The sequence below is a fragment of the Microcaecilia unicolor genome, chromosome 3, assembly GCF_901765095.1.
Source record: "Microcaecilia unicolor chromosome 3, aMicUni1.1, whole genome shotgun sequence".
Classification (NCBI taxonomy): Eukaryota; Metazoa; Chordata; class Amphibia; order Gymnophiona; family Siphonopidae; genus Microcaecilia; species Microcaecilia unicolor.
Window position 1 is genome coordinate 208,363,069 of NC_044033.1, and position 16,017 is coordinate 208,379,085.

A 16,017-nucleotide genomic window follows, 5' to 3' on the forward strand; every position below is an offset into this window, starting at 1 on the left:
TTTTCCAAAGGCGGCAGCAATTTCCAGAGGTTTCTCTGCCGCCGGTCCCGGCCCTTCTCTTTACTGCGGCCCGCCTCTCTGACTTAACTTCCTGTTTCCTCGGCGGCGAGCCACAGTAGACAGAAGGGACCGGCGGCAGGACAGCCTCTGGGAATCGCTGCCACCGCCTTTTGAAAAATGAGAGAGAGAAGGTAAATTGGTGGAAAGGGGTTTGGGAAGTAAGGGTGAGAGGCGATGTTGCCTCAGAAGAATGCCGCCTGAGGACCCCGCCTCAAGTGGACTAACATTGCCTCAGGGGCAACTGTGATGAGTTATTGTCAATTGGGTGGTTTGCTGTTCTAAGTATGATTTATTGAGTTTAGAATAAGTAGGGATTTTACTTGTCTATTCAGTTTTCAGGATTATGCTGTGCTCAAAAGACTTTCAGCTGTATTTATATTTTTGTATAATTGAATAAAAGATTGTATTGCTGTTCTTTTGAATTTAGCCTTTACTCATTTTTGTATTTATATTCATTTTTAGGCTTGAATTTTGCTTTATCCCATTTATATGGATTACTTTATATTAAGGATATAATACCCGCTCCCCTCACCGTCCCTTATACACGAGTCACACTTATCACTTTAGATTATATTATAATATTAAGGATGTACATAAGTATTGTCACACTGGGACAGACCAAAGGTCCATCAAGCCCAGCATCCTGTTTCCAACAGTGGCCAATCTAGGTCACAAGTACCTGGCAGAAACCCAAATAGTAGCAACATTCCAGAACCCCAAAGAGTAGCAACATTCCATGTAGAACCCCAAAGAGTAGCAAGATTCTAAAATTCTAAAGAATAACAAGATTCCATGCAGAATTTCAAAGTGTAGCAACATTCCATGTAGAATCCCAAGTACATAAGCATTGTCACACTGGGACAGACCGAAGGTCCATCAAGCCCAGTATCCTGTTTCCAACAGTGGCCAATCCAGGTCACAAGTACCTGGCAAGATCCCCAAAAAAGTACAAAACATTTTATGCCGCTTATCCCAGAAATAGTGGATTTTCCCCAAGTCAATTTAATAATGCTCTATGGACTTTTCCTTTAGGAAGCCGTCCAGATCTTTTTAAACCCCGCTGAGCTAGCTGCCTTTACCACTCGCTTCCCTCACTGTCCCCCATACATGTTACACTTATCACTTTATATTAAGGATAAAATGCTCACTCCTCTCACTGACCCCCAAACACAAGTTACACTGTCTCACTTAATATTAAGGGTAATACTCCTCTTGCCTTCTCTGTCCCCTTGTACACAAGTTACATTAAATGAGTTACACTGTATCGCTTTATGCACTGTATAAGAATCTATTTCATTTCTGTGCAGTGTTTGTCCTCACAGGCAGCTCAGCGCTTGACCTGGCGCCTGAAGCAGGAACAGTGATGAAGTGTTTTTGGAAGTTGTTGGTGAGGGAAGGGAGCATTCGTGGGTGAGACAGGAGCTGGACCCCTGCCTGGTGAGCTCTCAGAGTTACCCTGAGCTGCTGCCAGGTGAGGGGATCTCTCAAGCGATGCCAGGGGGGCCTGCGGAAATCCAAGGTGGAAGAACAGAGACTGTTGCCAAGAGCATTCCTGAGCCTCACTCCTGGCTTGGACTCAGTAATGGATTGTGCATGAATGCCGAGAGTGCTGGGGATCTGGGCTGTATAGAGCAGATGAGAGAGAGACAAGGAGAGACTGACAAAAACAGATCACAGCGGGATAGTGTAAAATGGAGGGGACATTCTGAGACTGGTTAGTCTGGTGAGGAAGGGGGAGGTGTGGTGGTTGAGAAAGATGGAGGTACTAGTGTGGGGAGGGGGATTTGATATACTGCCTTTCTGTAGCTAGAATCAAAGCAGTTTACATATTATATACAGATACTTTATTCTGTACCTGGGGTAATGGAGGGTTAAGCGACTTGCCCAGAGTCACAAGAAGCTGCGGTGGGAATTGAACCCAGTTCCCCCGCATTTCAGGCCACTGAACTCACCACTAGGCTACTTACTACTTATCATTTCTATAGCGCTACTAGACGTTTGCAGTGCTGTACACTTACATGAAGAGACAGTCCTGGCTTGGCAGAGCTTACAACCTAATTAGGACAGACAAACAGGACAAATAAGGGATAAGGACAAAGGGTAACAAGATTCCATGCAGAATCCCAAAGAGTAGCAACATTCTGTGCAGAATCCCAAAGAGTAGCAAGATTCCGGAATCCCAAAGACTACTACTACTATTACTTATCATTTCTATAGCACTACTAGACGTACGCAGCGCTGTACACTGAACATGTAAAAGACAATCTGTGGTCGACAGAGCTTGCAATAATTAGGACAGACAAACAGGACAAATAAGGGATAAGGGAATTATTAAGGTGGGAATGATAAAATATGGGTACTGAATAAGAAAGTAAGGGTTAGGATTTAAAAGCAGCATCAAAAAGGTGGGCTTTTATCCTAGATTTGAAGATGGCCAGAGATGGAGCTTGACGTGTTGGATCACTACCCACTAGTAAGGAAAGCAAGAGTTACTCCTCTAGTGCCCCTTCCCCACCCATTGCGCTGTGGCCAACTAGAGGAGACAATGGACAGGGAGCATATTTGGCACCCCCACTTCTCTCATGCTCTGTATGACCACACTGCTCACACAGCCCTCGATAGTGCTCTGGGGAAGAGGTTGTCTGTGCATAAAAACATGACGGCAGATAAGGGTCAAAGGCCCATCCAGTCGGCCCATCCTCAGTAACCACTAACTCTTCCTTTTCCTAAGGGATCCCATGTGCCTGTCCCACACTTTCTTAAATTCGGACACAGTCCACGACCTCCACCGGGAGGCCGTTCCACGCATCCACCACCCTTTCTGTGAAAGAGTATTTTCTTAGATTCCTCCTAAGCCTATTTCCTCTTAACTTCATCCTATGCCCTCTCATTCCAGAGTTTTCCTTCATTTGAAAAAGGCTCACCTCCTGCACATTAACACCACTGGTTATCTAGGATGGGCTGTGAGCTTGGGAGGTAAGATGGAGTGTACATTCTGGAAGGTGAGAGGGAGGGGAATTTGTGAGTGATCAGGAGGTTTTGGAGGGAGATAGGAGGATGCAGGTTTTTCTGGAAGGAAAGAGAAAGAGGGATCCATTAGAAGGTTAGAAGGATCAGGTACACCTAAGGGACATGAGAGAGAGCTGTGGGATGAGAGGGGGTGAGTATCCCTGGAGGGTGACACTATTCAATCTCACTCTCACCCTCTCCAGGTATCTCCAGGGCCAGTACAAAGCCATTGAACACCCTACGTAACCCTTCAGCCCTACTCCCACCCACCCCACTCAATTAACTTTCAAGTCCCTAATTCCCCTCTGTGAGATTTTAATAATTAAACTCAATTTAACCCAAATGCTGGTACTTGCCCCTGAGAGCTACTACTTTATTTTATAGTAATAATTAAACTCAACAATCATGATCACCCAAACACCATCCTGTAAAAATGCAAAGATGGGCATGTAGAGGGTATTACTATAACAGCTGCTGGTTATGGTACTTATTTTAAGCCTGATTCTATATAGAAAAGTAGGTGTCTATATTACTCTATAGAATAGTTAGCAAGCATGGCTGATACCGTGTAATAGTGTTATTATTTGTTATTTGTTAAATTTGTATCCCACATTTCCCACCTATTTACAGGCTCAATGTGGCTTATATATGCTACTCTCTCCTTCACCTAGATACCCTTGCACCGTCTGCTTCCCATCCCACAAGGCGCACTAATCCCCAGCCCTGGCTTAACCCCTGCACCCGTTACCTTCGCTCCTGCTCCCGATTGGCTGAACGCCTATAGAGGAAATCTCACACCCATGCTGACTTCATTCACTACAAATTCATGCTATCCTCCTTCCAGTCCTCCCTATTCCTCGCCAAACAGGATTACTATTTGACTAATTCCCTCAGCTCTAACCCTCGTCGTCTCTTCGCCACCCTCAACTCCCTCCTCAAAGTGCCTTCCGCTCCCACCCCCCCCCACCCCCCTCACTCTCTCCCTCAATCACTGGCGTCTACTTCAGCGACAAGGTCCAGAAGATCAACCTCGAATTCACCAACTAAACCTTCTCCTCCTCTTCATCCTATCACCCACTCCCCTGAACAATCAACCCAGGCCTACTTCTCTCTTTTTCCTGATATCCACCGAAGAGGAAACCGCCATCTTCTCTCCTCCTCAAAATGCACCGCCTGTTCCTCAGACCCCCATCCCCACCAACTTACTCTATCACCATCTCTCCTACTATCACCCCCCCCCCCCATCTGTCAATATCTAACCTCTCTCTCTCCACTGCAACTGTCCCTGACACCTTCAAGCATGTTTTGTCACACCTCTCCTCAAAAAACCCTTCACTTGACCCTACCTGTCCCCTCAACTACCGCCCCATCTCCCTCTACCCTTCTTCTCCAAAATACTTGAACGCGCAGTTCACAGCGTGCATGATTTTCTCGCCTCTCATACCATCCGCGATCCGCTTCAATCGGCTTTTCGCCCACTTCACTCGACAGACAAAACGGCCACTATCCAAAGTCTGTAATGACCTGTTCCTTGCTAAATCCAAAGGTCATTACTCCATCCTCATTCTCCGACCCTATCCGCCGCTTTTGACACAGTCAATCACAACTTACTTCTTGACACACTGTCCTCTTTTGGGTTCCAGGGCTCGGTCCTCTCCTGGTTCTCCTCTTATCTCTCCCATCGTACCTTCAGAGTACACTCTCATGGTTCTTCCTCCACCCCTATCCCGCTCCCTCTGTTGGAGTCCCTCAGGGTTCTGTCCTTGGACCCCTTCTTTTCTCTATCTACACCTCTTCCCTGGGCTCCCTGATCTCGTCTCATGGCTTCCAGTATCATCTCTATGCTGACGACACCCAGCTTTATCTCTCCACACCTGACATCACTGCGGAAACCAGGCCAAAGTATCGGCCTGCTTATCCGACATGCTGCTCGGATGTCCCAACCGCCACCTGAAACTGTACATGGCCAAAGACGAACTTCTTGTCTTCCACCCAAACCCACTTCTCCTCTACTCCACTCTCTATTTCGGTTGATAAACACCCTCATCGTCCCCGTTCTTCTGCCCGCAACCTCGGTGTCCTCTTCGACTCCTCCCTCTCCTTCTCTGCGCATATCCAGCAGATAGCCAAGACCTATCGCTTCTTCCTCTATAACATTAGCAAAATCCGCCTTTCCTCTCTGAGCACACCACCTGAACTCTCACTCCACCTCTCTTGTTACCTCTCGCCTTGACTACTGCAACCTACTCCTCACTGGTTCTCCCACTTAGCCTACCTATCCCCCCCTCAGTCCGTTCAGAACTCTGCTGCACGTCTTAATCTTCCGCCGAACCGATACACTCATATCACCCCCTCTCCTCAAGTCACTTCATGGCTCCGATCAGTCACCACATTCAATTCAAGCTTCTGTACTAACCTACAAATGTACTCGATCTGCAGCCCCTCCTTACCTCTCAACCCTCATCTCCCCTTACGTTCCTACCCTTAACCTCCGCTCTCAAGACAAATCCCTCCTTTCAGTACCCTTCTCCACCCGCCAACTCCAGGCTCCGCCCTTTCTGCCTCGCCTTTCTGCATGGAACAAACTCCCCGAGCCCATACGCCAGGCCCCCTCCCTGCCCATCTTCAAATCTGTGCTTAAAGCCCACCTCTTCAAGGTCGCCTTCGGCACCTAACCTCTACACCTCTACCCAAGAAATCTAGACTGCCCCAACTTGACATTTCGTTCTTAGATTGTAAGCTCCTTTGAGCAGGGACCATCCTTTTTGTTTATTTTGTACAGCGCTGCGTAACCCTAGTAGCCCTCTAGAAATGTTAAGTAGTAGTAGTAGTAGTATATAGTGCCGTATCGGTGTTCAACAATTCCGGTATGAACAAATACAAGGTGATATTGTGGTAGAATAAGGTCCATGTGTGACAGACACATTAGGGGAGAGGGGAAGAGTTAAGTTATGTCCATTACGAACTTTGGTTTCGTTGTGTTGCAGGTATTCAGGCTTTTATGTTGGGTCAGTGGGGTTTGCCTTTTTGAAAAGGTTTGTTTTTAGTGATTTCGGAAATTGAGGTGGTCATATGTTGTTTTTTACAACTTTAGGCAGTGCGTTCCATAGTTGCGCGCTCTTAAACAGGAAAGTGGATGCATAAGTTGATTGTTATTTGAGTCTTTTGCAGCTGGGTAGTGGAGATTAGGATGTTCGTGCTGATCCGTCGTGTTTTCAATTCCCACTGCAGCTCCTTGCGACCCTGGGCAAGTCACTTAACCCTCCATTGCCCCAGGTGCAAAGCTCAAGATTGTGAGCCCAGTAGGGACAGAGAAAGCACCTGTGTGTAATAAGCAAAGCTGCTTTGGATGTACCACAGAAAGGAAATATATTTCCAATGCATTATTACTGTATACTAGCCTAGATGTTGGCATCAGGGGCAGGATCATAGCCATGGTGGGAGGGGACACATTTTGAGTGCTGCCACGCCCCCCCCCCCCCCCCCCCCCACCACCTCGCCTCCTTGCCGCTTCCCCTCACAGACAAATACCTTTGCTGGCGGGGGTCCCCAACCCCCTCCAGCTGAAGCTTTCTTCAGCGCCGGTCTCACTGCCCTGCCCTTCTTTCCTCTTGCTCCTCCTGTCCTGCGCACGCTGACGCTCCTTCTCAGTTTCACGTAAAGGAGCATCAGCGTGCACAGAAGGAGCAAGAAGAAAGAAGAGCAGGGCAGCGAACGCGGCTGCGCCGGAGACCGGCGCTGACAAACCAGGGGCCCCGGACGAAATTTGTGGGGGCCCAGCCCCCCCCGTGGCCCCCCATAGCTACACCCCTGGTCAGGGGTGTTCAATGTTGCCCCTCAAGGGCTGCAACGGAGTTGGGTTTCCAGGATTTCCCCAATGAATATGCAGGAGATGTATTTGTATACAATGGAGGCAGTGCATGCAAACAGATCTCATGCACATTCACAAGGGAAATCCTGAAAACCCGACTGGATTGCAGCCCTCGAGGACTGACATTGAGCACCCCTGATATAAATAATAGGTATTCTATAATTTACCCTTCTGCATCTGTGTTCTGCCCATAAACACGCCCACTGGCAAGGTTTGCACCATCAAATCACGGTGCATACTTCCCAGTAGGCCAGTGGTTCCCAAACCTGGTCTTGGAGGCCCCCCAGATGGTCAGGTTTTCAGGACATTCACAATGAATATTCATGAGAGAAATTCGCATGCACAGGTGCCTGGGCCTTACCCTCTGAACAGTCTTCCCCGCTGTAGCCTTGGGCACATACACATTTCCATCCTGACCATGTGCCCTGCTGGCTGCATTCATTAGGGCAGGAGGTCTCGCTGCAGTCTGGCCCCGCGTAGCCACGACGGCACAGGCAGACACCCTTCAGGCAGCGGCCCCGGTTGGTGCAATTGTTGGGGCAGGCTTTGTTCCACAGATAGGCCATAGTAGCCCTCGTCACACAGACACTTGCCATTCTCGCACCGGCCTTGGTTGCTGCAGTTGTTGGGGCAGGTCCTTGAACCACAGTTGTGTCCAGTGTAACCAGGCTTACAGACGCACTGTCCATCCACACACTGTCCCCGGTTCATACAGTTATCCGGGCAGGATCTGGTGGCACAGTTAGGCCCGGTGAAGCCAGTATCACAGATGCAATGCCCGTCAGCACACTTTCCCCGGCCCATACAGTTATCTGGGCAGGTTCTCGTGGCACAGTTTGGCCCGGTGAAGCCAGTATCACAGATGCAACGCCCGTTGGAACACTGTCCTTGGTCCATACAGTTATCCGGACAGGTTTTGAAACCACAATTTGGCCCGGTGAAGCCGGTATCACAGACGCACTGTCCATCTACACACTGTCCCCGGCCCATACAGTTATCCGGGCAGGTTCTGGTGGCACAGTTTGGCCCAGTGAAGCCAGAATCACAGATGCAAAGCCCGTCAGCACACTTTCCCCGGCCCATACAGTCATCTGGGCAGGTTCTGGTGGCACAGTTTGGCCCGGTGAAGCCGGTATCACAGATGCATCGCCCGTTGGCACACTGTCCCCGGTTCATACAGTCATCTGGGCAGGTTCTGGTGGCACAGTTTGGCCCGGTGAAGCCGGTATCACAGATGCATTGCCCGTTGGCACACTGTCCCCGGTTCATACAGTCATCTGGGCAGGTTCTGGTGGCCACAGTTTGGCCCGGTGAAGCCGGTTATCACAGATGCATCGCCGTTGGCACACTGTCCCTGACCCATACAGTCATCTGGGCAGGTTCTCGTGGCACACTTTGGCCCGGTGAAGCCAGTATCACAGATGCAACGCCCATTGGAACACTGTCCTTGGTCCATACAGTTATCCGGACAGGTTTTGATACCACAATTTGGCCCGGTGAAGCCGGTATCACAGACGCACTGTCCATCTACACACTGTCCCCGGCCCATACAGTTATCCGGGCAGGTTCTGGTGGCACAGTTTGGCCCAGTGAAGCCAGAATCACAGATGCACTGTCCATCCACACACTGTCCCCGGCCCGTACAGTCATCTGGGCAGGTTCTGGTGGCACAGTTTGGCCCGGCGAAGCCAGTATCACAGATGCATCGCCCGTTGGCCACACTGTCCACGGTTCAGGACAATTATCAGGACACATGCGATTGCCACAGCTGATCCCGGTGTACCCTGGATTACAGATACACTTCCCGTTGACGCACTGTCCGCGGTTCCTGCAGTTCTCAGGGCAGGCTCTTGCTCCGCAGTCTGGCCCGGTGTAGCCGGGAATGCACATGCACTTCCCATTAACACACCGACCGCGATTTCTGCAGTTCTCAGGGCAGGATTTTGCGCCGCAGTCCGGCCCGGTGAAACCAGTATCACACACACACTTCCCATTCACACACCGGCCACGGTTTCTGCAGTTCTCAGGGCAGGATTTTGTGCCACAGTCCGGCCCGGTGAAGCCAGGATCACAGATACACTCCCCGCCAAAACACTGGCCTTGGTTCCGACAGTTCTCAGGGCAGGCTTTACTACCGCAGTCCGGTCCACCGAAGCCTTCATCACAGACACACACATCCTGGACACAACGCCCGTGGTAGCCGCAATCCCCAGGGCAAGAGGGGGCTCCACAGCTGGGGCCTGTGTAGCCACGGAAGCAGACACAACGGCCCTGCACACAGCGACCCTGGTCGTTACAATCATCTGGGCAGGAAGTCTCCTCACAGCTCTCTCCCATGAAGCCTTCTTGGCACACGCAAAAACCGTCCACGCAAGTGCCCCGGCCATGGCAATCGGAAGGGCAGGAAAGCTCCGAGCAGGTGGAACCCTTCCAGCCGACATCACACTGACACTTGCATGCCGCTGGATCAAATTTTCCGTGATGACCACATAGTGCCTGGACATCCGTCTGTCCTGTGGTGAAAGAGAAACCAAAAATGACAATTAATATCAGGGACTCCCTACCAGGGGAAGAATTGTTACCTTATCCCTGATCACAAACCAGTTTGATTTAGTCCTGCTTCTGTTCCCACTGCAGGGAGAGACATCTAGTTTTGAGGGTTAAGGGCAATCAGGAAGAGAGACTGACCTAATCGTTAGAGCAATGGGCCAAGAACCAGGGAGGCCAGGGTTCAAATCCTACCACTGACCCCTCCTTGTCACCTTGGTTAAGTCATTTTCTGGGGAACCCTGTATAGGTCCCCCAATGCTAAGCACCGGGATGATCTTATGAAGGCTTTATAGAATACTTGCACAGTGCGTATTTCATGTGTAACTTTGGCTGTGATAATTTAGGCCTGCGAAAGGCCGTTGCAAATGCCTGGTGCCCAACTAAAGGCAGTTAGGCACAGAAATGCAGGTATTTTATAACTCTGGGAACACCCCTGACCCATCCATGCCCCTCCCATGGCCACGCCCCCTTCGATGTGTATGTTATAGACCTTAGAGCAGATGCATCTAACTCCTAACTGCCAATTAAGTGCTTGTTAATGCCAATTACTGATTGTTATTGCCAATTAACCAAATAACTTTGCGCGTGGATCTTTGACCCACATGTGAAATTGAGCACCTAACTTTGGGAGACCTTTACAGGCTCCCCATCCTTATCACCCATTGCCTGAGCTAGCGATATCCTATAACTGTACATGTAAATTTATGGTAGGAGCGTAGCCAGATCTGCCATTTTGGGTGGGCCCCAAGTTAACCCGGGTGGGCCCTTCCCACCCCTACCCCTGTACATACATACTCCTATTAAACTTTCCCTTTGCCCCTGCTATCATCTTCCTTCTCCCCCCTCCGCCTGGCATTTGTCCCTCTCTCTCCCCCCCAATACCTGCCCGGCAACTGTTCCTCTCTCTTCCCCCCCCCCCCCACCCAGCATTTGCTCCTCTCTTTCCCTCACCCCAATCTGGCATCTGCTCCTCTCTCCCATCCCCCGCCCAGCATCTGCTCTTCTCTCCCTCCCCCCTCCCCCACCCGGCATCTGCTCCTCTCTCTCACCCCATGCCCGGCATTTGTCCCTCTCTCTGCCCCCCTCATACCTGCCTGGCAATTGTTCCTCTCTCTTCTCTCCCCCCCACCCAGCATCTGCTCCTCTCTCGCCCCCACCCCAATCTGGCATCTGCTCCTCTCTCCCATCCCCCGCCCAGCATCTGCTCCTTTCCCTTCCCCCCCCCACACCCGGCATCGGCTCCTCTTTCCCCCCTCCCAATCCGGCATCTGCTCCTCTCTCCCTCCGTCCCACCTGGCATCTGCTCCTCTCCCCTGCCCAGCATCTGCTCTTTCCCCCCCACCCCCACCCGGCATCTACTCCTCTCTCTCCCCCCCTCACCCAGCATCTGCTCTTCTCTCCCCTGCCCTGCATCTACTCCTTTCTCCCTCCCCTGTCTACCTCCAAGCTGTCACCAGCAGCGATTCCAGTAAGCAACCTGCTCCAGCCCAGCATTAATGCAATCACCCGGGTCTCGACACACAGGAGCAGGAGAGAGACAGACCAAAGAAGCAGAACCTTCTGGCACTGGAGGCCAAGCCCAGGGAATCTTGCCTGCCCAACCCCCCATCTCGGTGGCCCTGCAGTGAAGAGCGCCAGCATGAATTCTGACAAGGTTTTGCAACAATCGCAATCTAAACAAAGCATGTACCTTTTCGTCAGAAGCAATAGACTCTTGATGAAGGCCAAGTTGGCCGAAACACGGCCCGTGTCGAGTCATGCCTTGTCTGAATATAGAACTTCTTAGCATGTTTTTTGTCATCTTTGCTATGCTTCATATACAACAGTACATACAATGACCCAACAGGCTCAGTCTTATAAAACATATGCTATATGGATGGACCCTACACAGGCTGTGTTTCGGCAAATAAGCCTTCCTCAGGAGTCCTTTTTCTATATAGCATAAATTGTGGATTCACATCATAATAGGAGCTTGAATAGAAGTGCCTAGTTCAAACCTGCAGCTGAGCGCGAGAAATGCCCCGATATTCAGGTGGCACTGTCTATAAATGAAATGGTCAACGATCATGGTCATAGTATGCTCGCACCAGTGTCAGACCTTCTGAGAGTATTGTGGGACTCATCCTTTCCTATTCTGACGTCATGCTGTGCACTCACCTGTCCCTGGTCGAGCCCCTCCTCCGGCACAACAAGCCCCGCCCGGGCACTTCTGTTTGAGAGCCATCACCTGAGCCTCCAGGGCCTCCAGCCGGCTCAGCAGCGTTGTAACCAGATTTCTGTCGGGACATTCGCAGCTCTGTGATGGGAGGTTGATCCGGTGTGTGAAAACCATCTGCTTCTCTCCCTCCAGCGTGTGCTCAAACAGTCGCTCACCAGATGCCCCTTGTGCTATCAGATCAGTGTCATTGCTGCCAGATGCCCGCTTCATTCGGAATTGTTTGGTAAAGATGGTGGGACTGGCTGCCCCAAGCAGCAGGGGGGTAAGGCATATTATGAGAGCATGTGTCAGCATCATTAGCAGTTCAGTTTCCTTATACTGTCAGGTAATGTGGCAGAACAGGCCTGCAATACAAAAAAAAAAAGCATTTAGCAGCAAGAAACAGTGATAATCACTACTATATACAGCACTAGGATACTATACTGATGCAGAGGTGGGATTAGAACTTGGATCTGCAGGTAGCATATTCTGGGCACACAGCAGTAGGCTGTCACATGGTAAAAGTTTAGGGGGTCTTTAGTAAAAGACCCCCTAAACGTTTACCATGTATTAACTCGAGTTATCTGCAGCAGGGCCCATAGGAATACAATGGGAACTGCTGCAGATAACTCGAGCTAACCTTTAGAAAAAGACCCCCTTAAAGTTTAAGTTTTATTAACTTATATTCCACTTATATATAAGCAGAGAACAAAGTAACATACAAAATCCTTAGAAGAGTTTAAAACAAACAATAAAATGCAAATCATTGCATACAAGAACAAATCAAAAAATTAGTTGGTGGCAGAAGTGGGATTGTAGCTTGGATTGGCAGGTATCACAGCTTTGTGCTCGCAGCGTTAAACTGTCATAGAGTGAGATGGTGTCAGGAGTGGGATTGGAACTTGGCTCAGCAAATGTCACAACTTTGTACTCACAGCATAAGACTGTCACAGAACAGGGATTCTCAACCCAGACATTGGGACACACCCAGCCAGCCAGGTTTTCAGGATACCCACAATGAATATTGCACGCGTAGGTATTACTATTCTGTGCTCAGCACATCAGACTAGTCACACACAAAATCGTTCACGGGGAAGCCCCGGCCTATATGTCAGACCTTATAGACTTGCCTACTAGGAACGCAAAAAGATCAGCACGCTCATTCCTCAATCTCCACTACCCCAACTGTAAAGGGCTAAAATATAAATCCATATACGCAACCAGTTTCTCCTACATTTGCACGCAACTATGGAACGCACTACCGAAGGCCATAAAAACAACGCAAGACCTAACTATCTTTCGAAGGCTACTGAAAACTGTTCAAGAAGGCATACCAATACTACTACTACTTAACATTTGTAGAGCGCTACTAGGGTTACGCAGTGCTGTACAAGTTAACAAAGAAGGACGGTCCCTGCTCAAAGGAGCTTACAATCTAAAAGAACGAAATGTCAAGTTGGGGCAGTCTAGATTTCCTGAGTAGAGGTGAAGTGGTTAGGTGCCGAAGGCGACATTGAAGAGGTGGGCTTTGAGCAATAACATCCATCCTCAATACTAAATAATAAGACTGCACATGAACTAGAAAAACCGAACTCTTTATCACTTGAAAGAATAACCTCTTTGTAAATAATGATCAAGCACTACCACTTTAATCCTTATGTCAATTATGGTCTCTCTTTAGTCGATGACCTAATGTATGTTACAATCCAACCTTTCACTCAGGAACCAATATGCAATACCATAACGTATTCTTCTTTACCATGTATGTCTGCACCTTAATGCAATGCCTTTTGTAATTCTGTTACCCGGAAATGGCAACCGCCATTATGGCAAATGTAAACCACATTGAGCCTGCAAATCGGTGGGAAAATGTGGGATACAAATGCTACAAATAAATAAATACATTTTATATGGCAGCAGCGACATTAAAAAATGGCTTGGCAGGTACCATAAACCAACGGATAAAGAACATATGTCTATAACTAGCGAACAAAATCTGAGGAGATCGAAATAACGCAGAGAGTCTGCCCTATCTCTAGAGGACCCGTGGATTATCCGTGGCTGAGCCTCAGCCTGAAATGGGAAACGTATCATTAGTAATGGAAGAATGACCCAACAAAGCGATTCTTTCCATTTAGACAGAGAAGAGTGAGATTGGCAGTTTAAATAGGAAATGGATTGCAGATCATAGTTCCCACAGGAGAATTGGAGGGGAAACAGCTCTGTCTCACCATTGACAAAAGGTGGGGGCAGAGGATGCAGAGAATGAGATGGGAAACTATGTTTTTGTGACCATAATCTTCATAAATTAGCAATGCTGTGCAGGAGATTAGCAGGGATTCTATCCAGCTGCTTAAAGGATCAGAGGAGATGCCAGGAAAATACAGGGAACACAGGGGCTGAAAATACTGGAAGAGACTGCAGCAAAATGCAGAGTGTGGGGGCTAAAAACATCAGAAAAGATGCTAGCAGAATGCAGAGCTTGCAGGGGCTGAAAATACCAGAGGAGACTCCAGAAAAATGCAGAGAGCGCAGGGGCTGAAAATACCAGAGCAGATTCCAGCAAAATACAGAAAGTGCAGGGGCTGAAAATACCAGAGGAGAATAGAAAAAAGCACAGACCGCAGGGGCTGAAAATACCAGAGGAGACTCCGGCAAAATGAGAGTGCAGGGGCTGAAAATACCAGAGGAGACTCCAGCAAAATGCAGAGTGTGGGGGCTGAAAACATCAGAATAGATGCTGGCAGAACGCAGAGCTGAAAATACCAGGGGGACACTCCAGCAAAATGCAGAGGGGACTAAAAATACTAAAGGAAACTCTGGCAGAATGCAGCGTGCAGGGGCTGAAAATACCAGAGGAGACTAGAAAAAAAGCACAGACTGCAGGGGTTGAAAATACCAGAGGAAACTCCAGCAAAATGCAACAAGCGCAAGGGCTGAAAATACCACAGCAGATTCCAGCAAAATACAGAAAGTGCAGGGGCTGAAAATACCAGAGGAGACTAGAAAAAAGCACAGACCGCAGGGGTTGAAAATACCAGAGGAGACTCCAGAAAAATGCAGAGCTTGCAGGGGCTGAAAATACCAGAGGAGACTCCGGCAAAATGAGAGTGCAGGGGCTGAAAATACCAGAGGAGACTCCAGCAAAATGCAGAGTGTGGGGGCTGAAAACATCAGAATAGATGCTGGCAGAACGCAGAGCTGAAAATACCAGGGGGACACTCCAGCAAAATGCAGAGGGGACTAAAATACTAAAGGAAACTCTGGCAGAATGCAGCGTGCAGGGGCTGAAAATACCAGAGGAGACTAGAAAAAAAGCACAGACTGCAGGGGTTGAAAATACCAGAGGAAACTCCAGCAAAATGCAACAAGCACAAGGGCTGAAAATACCACAGCAGATTCCAGCAAAATACAGAAAGTGCAGGGGCTGAAAATACCAGAGGAGACTAGAAAAAAGCACAGACCGCAGGGGTTGAAAATACCAGAGGAGACTCCAGAAAAATGCAGAGAGCGTGGGGCTGAAAATACCAGAGCAGATTCCAGCAAAATACAGAAAGTGCAGGGGCTGAAAATACCAGAGGAGACTTCATCAAGATACAGAAAGTACAGGGGCTGAAAAGTCTAGACAATGAGAGATACGTGATTTCATAAAGATCAGAGTCAAGGGGAAATGGGACTTGATATGTTGCCTTTCTGAGTTTTTTTTCGCAACTACATTCAAAGCAGTTTACATATATTCAGGTACTTATTTTGTACCTGGGGCAATGGAGGGTTCAGTGACTTGCCCAGAGTCACAAGGAGCTGCAGTGGGAACCAAACTCAGTTCCCCAGGATCAAAGTCCACTGCACTAACCACTAGGCTACTCCCCAGCTATAGAACAACAGAAGCAATAGTTATATTTTGTACCTCTGGACCTTACAAGCCTTGAGTGAATTCCTTCAAAAAGGCAGTAAATAAATCCTAATAATAAAAGCTCATTTTCAGTCATGTGGTAAAACTCCCAGTCTGAATGCATAACTTTTGAGCCTTGTTCACTTCCCTGCCGGCTGGCGGTGACTCCAGCTAAAAATGCCTACAAACTATTCACCTGCTTCACTGCGGTGCAAAATCCACGCAGAAAAGTGAATACAGAGATTTGGAAATGAAATTCCTTCCTGCACATAAAATAGGTCCCCTTCCCTGCCAGAGTCAAAATGTATGAGCGCTATTTAAATATGGGCATAACTTTATCCACTGAAGACACACTCAGAGAGTCAGTGACAGAGCCAGGGATTGGAACTGAGGTACAAACTCATCCGGTAACAGAATTAAGGAAGAGAAAAATGGAGC

At 48.7% G+C, this 16,017-nt stretch overlaps 1 protein-coding gene across 1 annotated transcript in view; it reads right to left on the bottom strand.

Moving 5' to 3' along the window:
- Nucleotides 1-16,017, bottom strand: part of TNXB (tenascin XB) — a 112,527-nt gene that overhangs the window by 89,121 nt on the left and 7,389 nt on the right. The window contains 6 exon segments of the mRNA XM_030197294.1: nucleotides 7,302-7,486; nucleotides 7,488-8,224; nucleotides 8,226-8,657; nucleotides 8,659-8,673; nucleotides 8,675-9,453; nucleotides 11,648-12,052. Coding sequence (XP_030053154.1) covers nucleotides 7,302-7,486; nucleotides 7,488-8,224; nucleotides 8,226-8,657; nucleotides 8,659-8,673; nucleotides 8,675-9,453; nucleotides 11,648-12,005 — 2,506 coding nt within the window. The 5' untranslated portion in view covers nucleotides 12,006-12,052.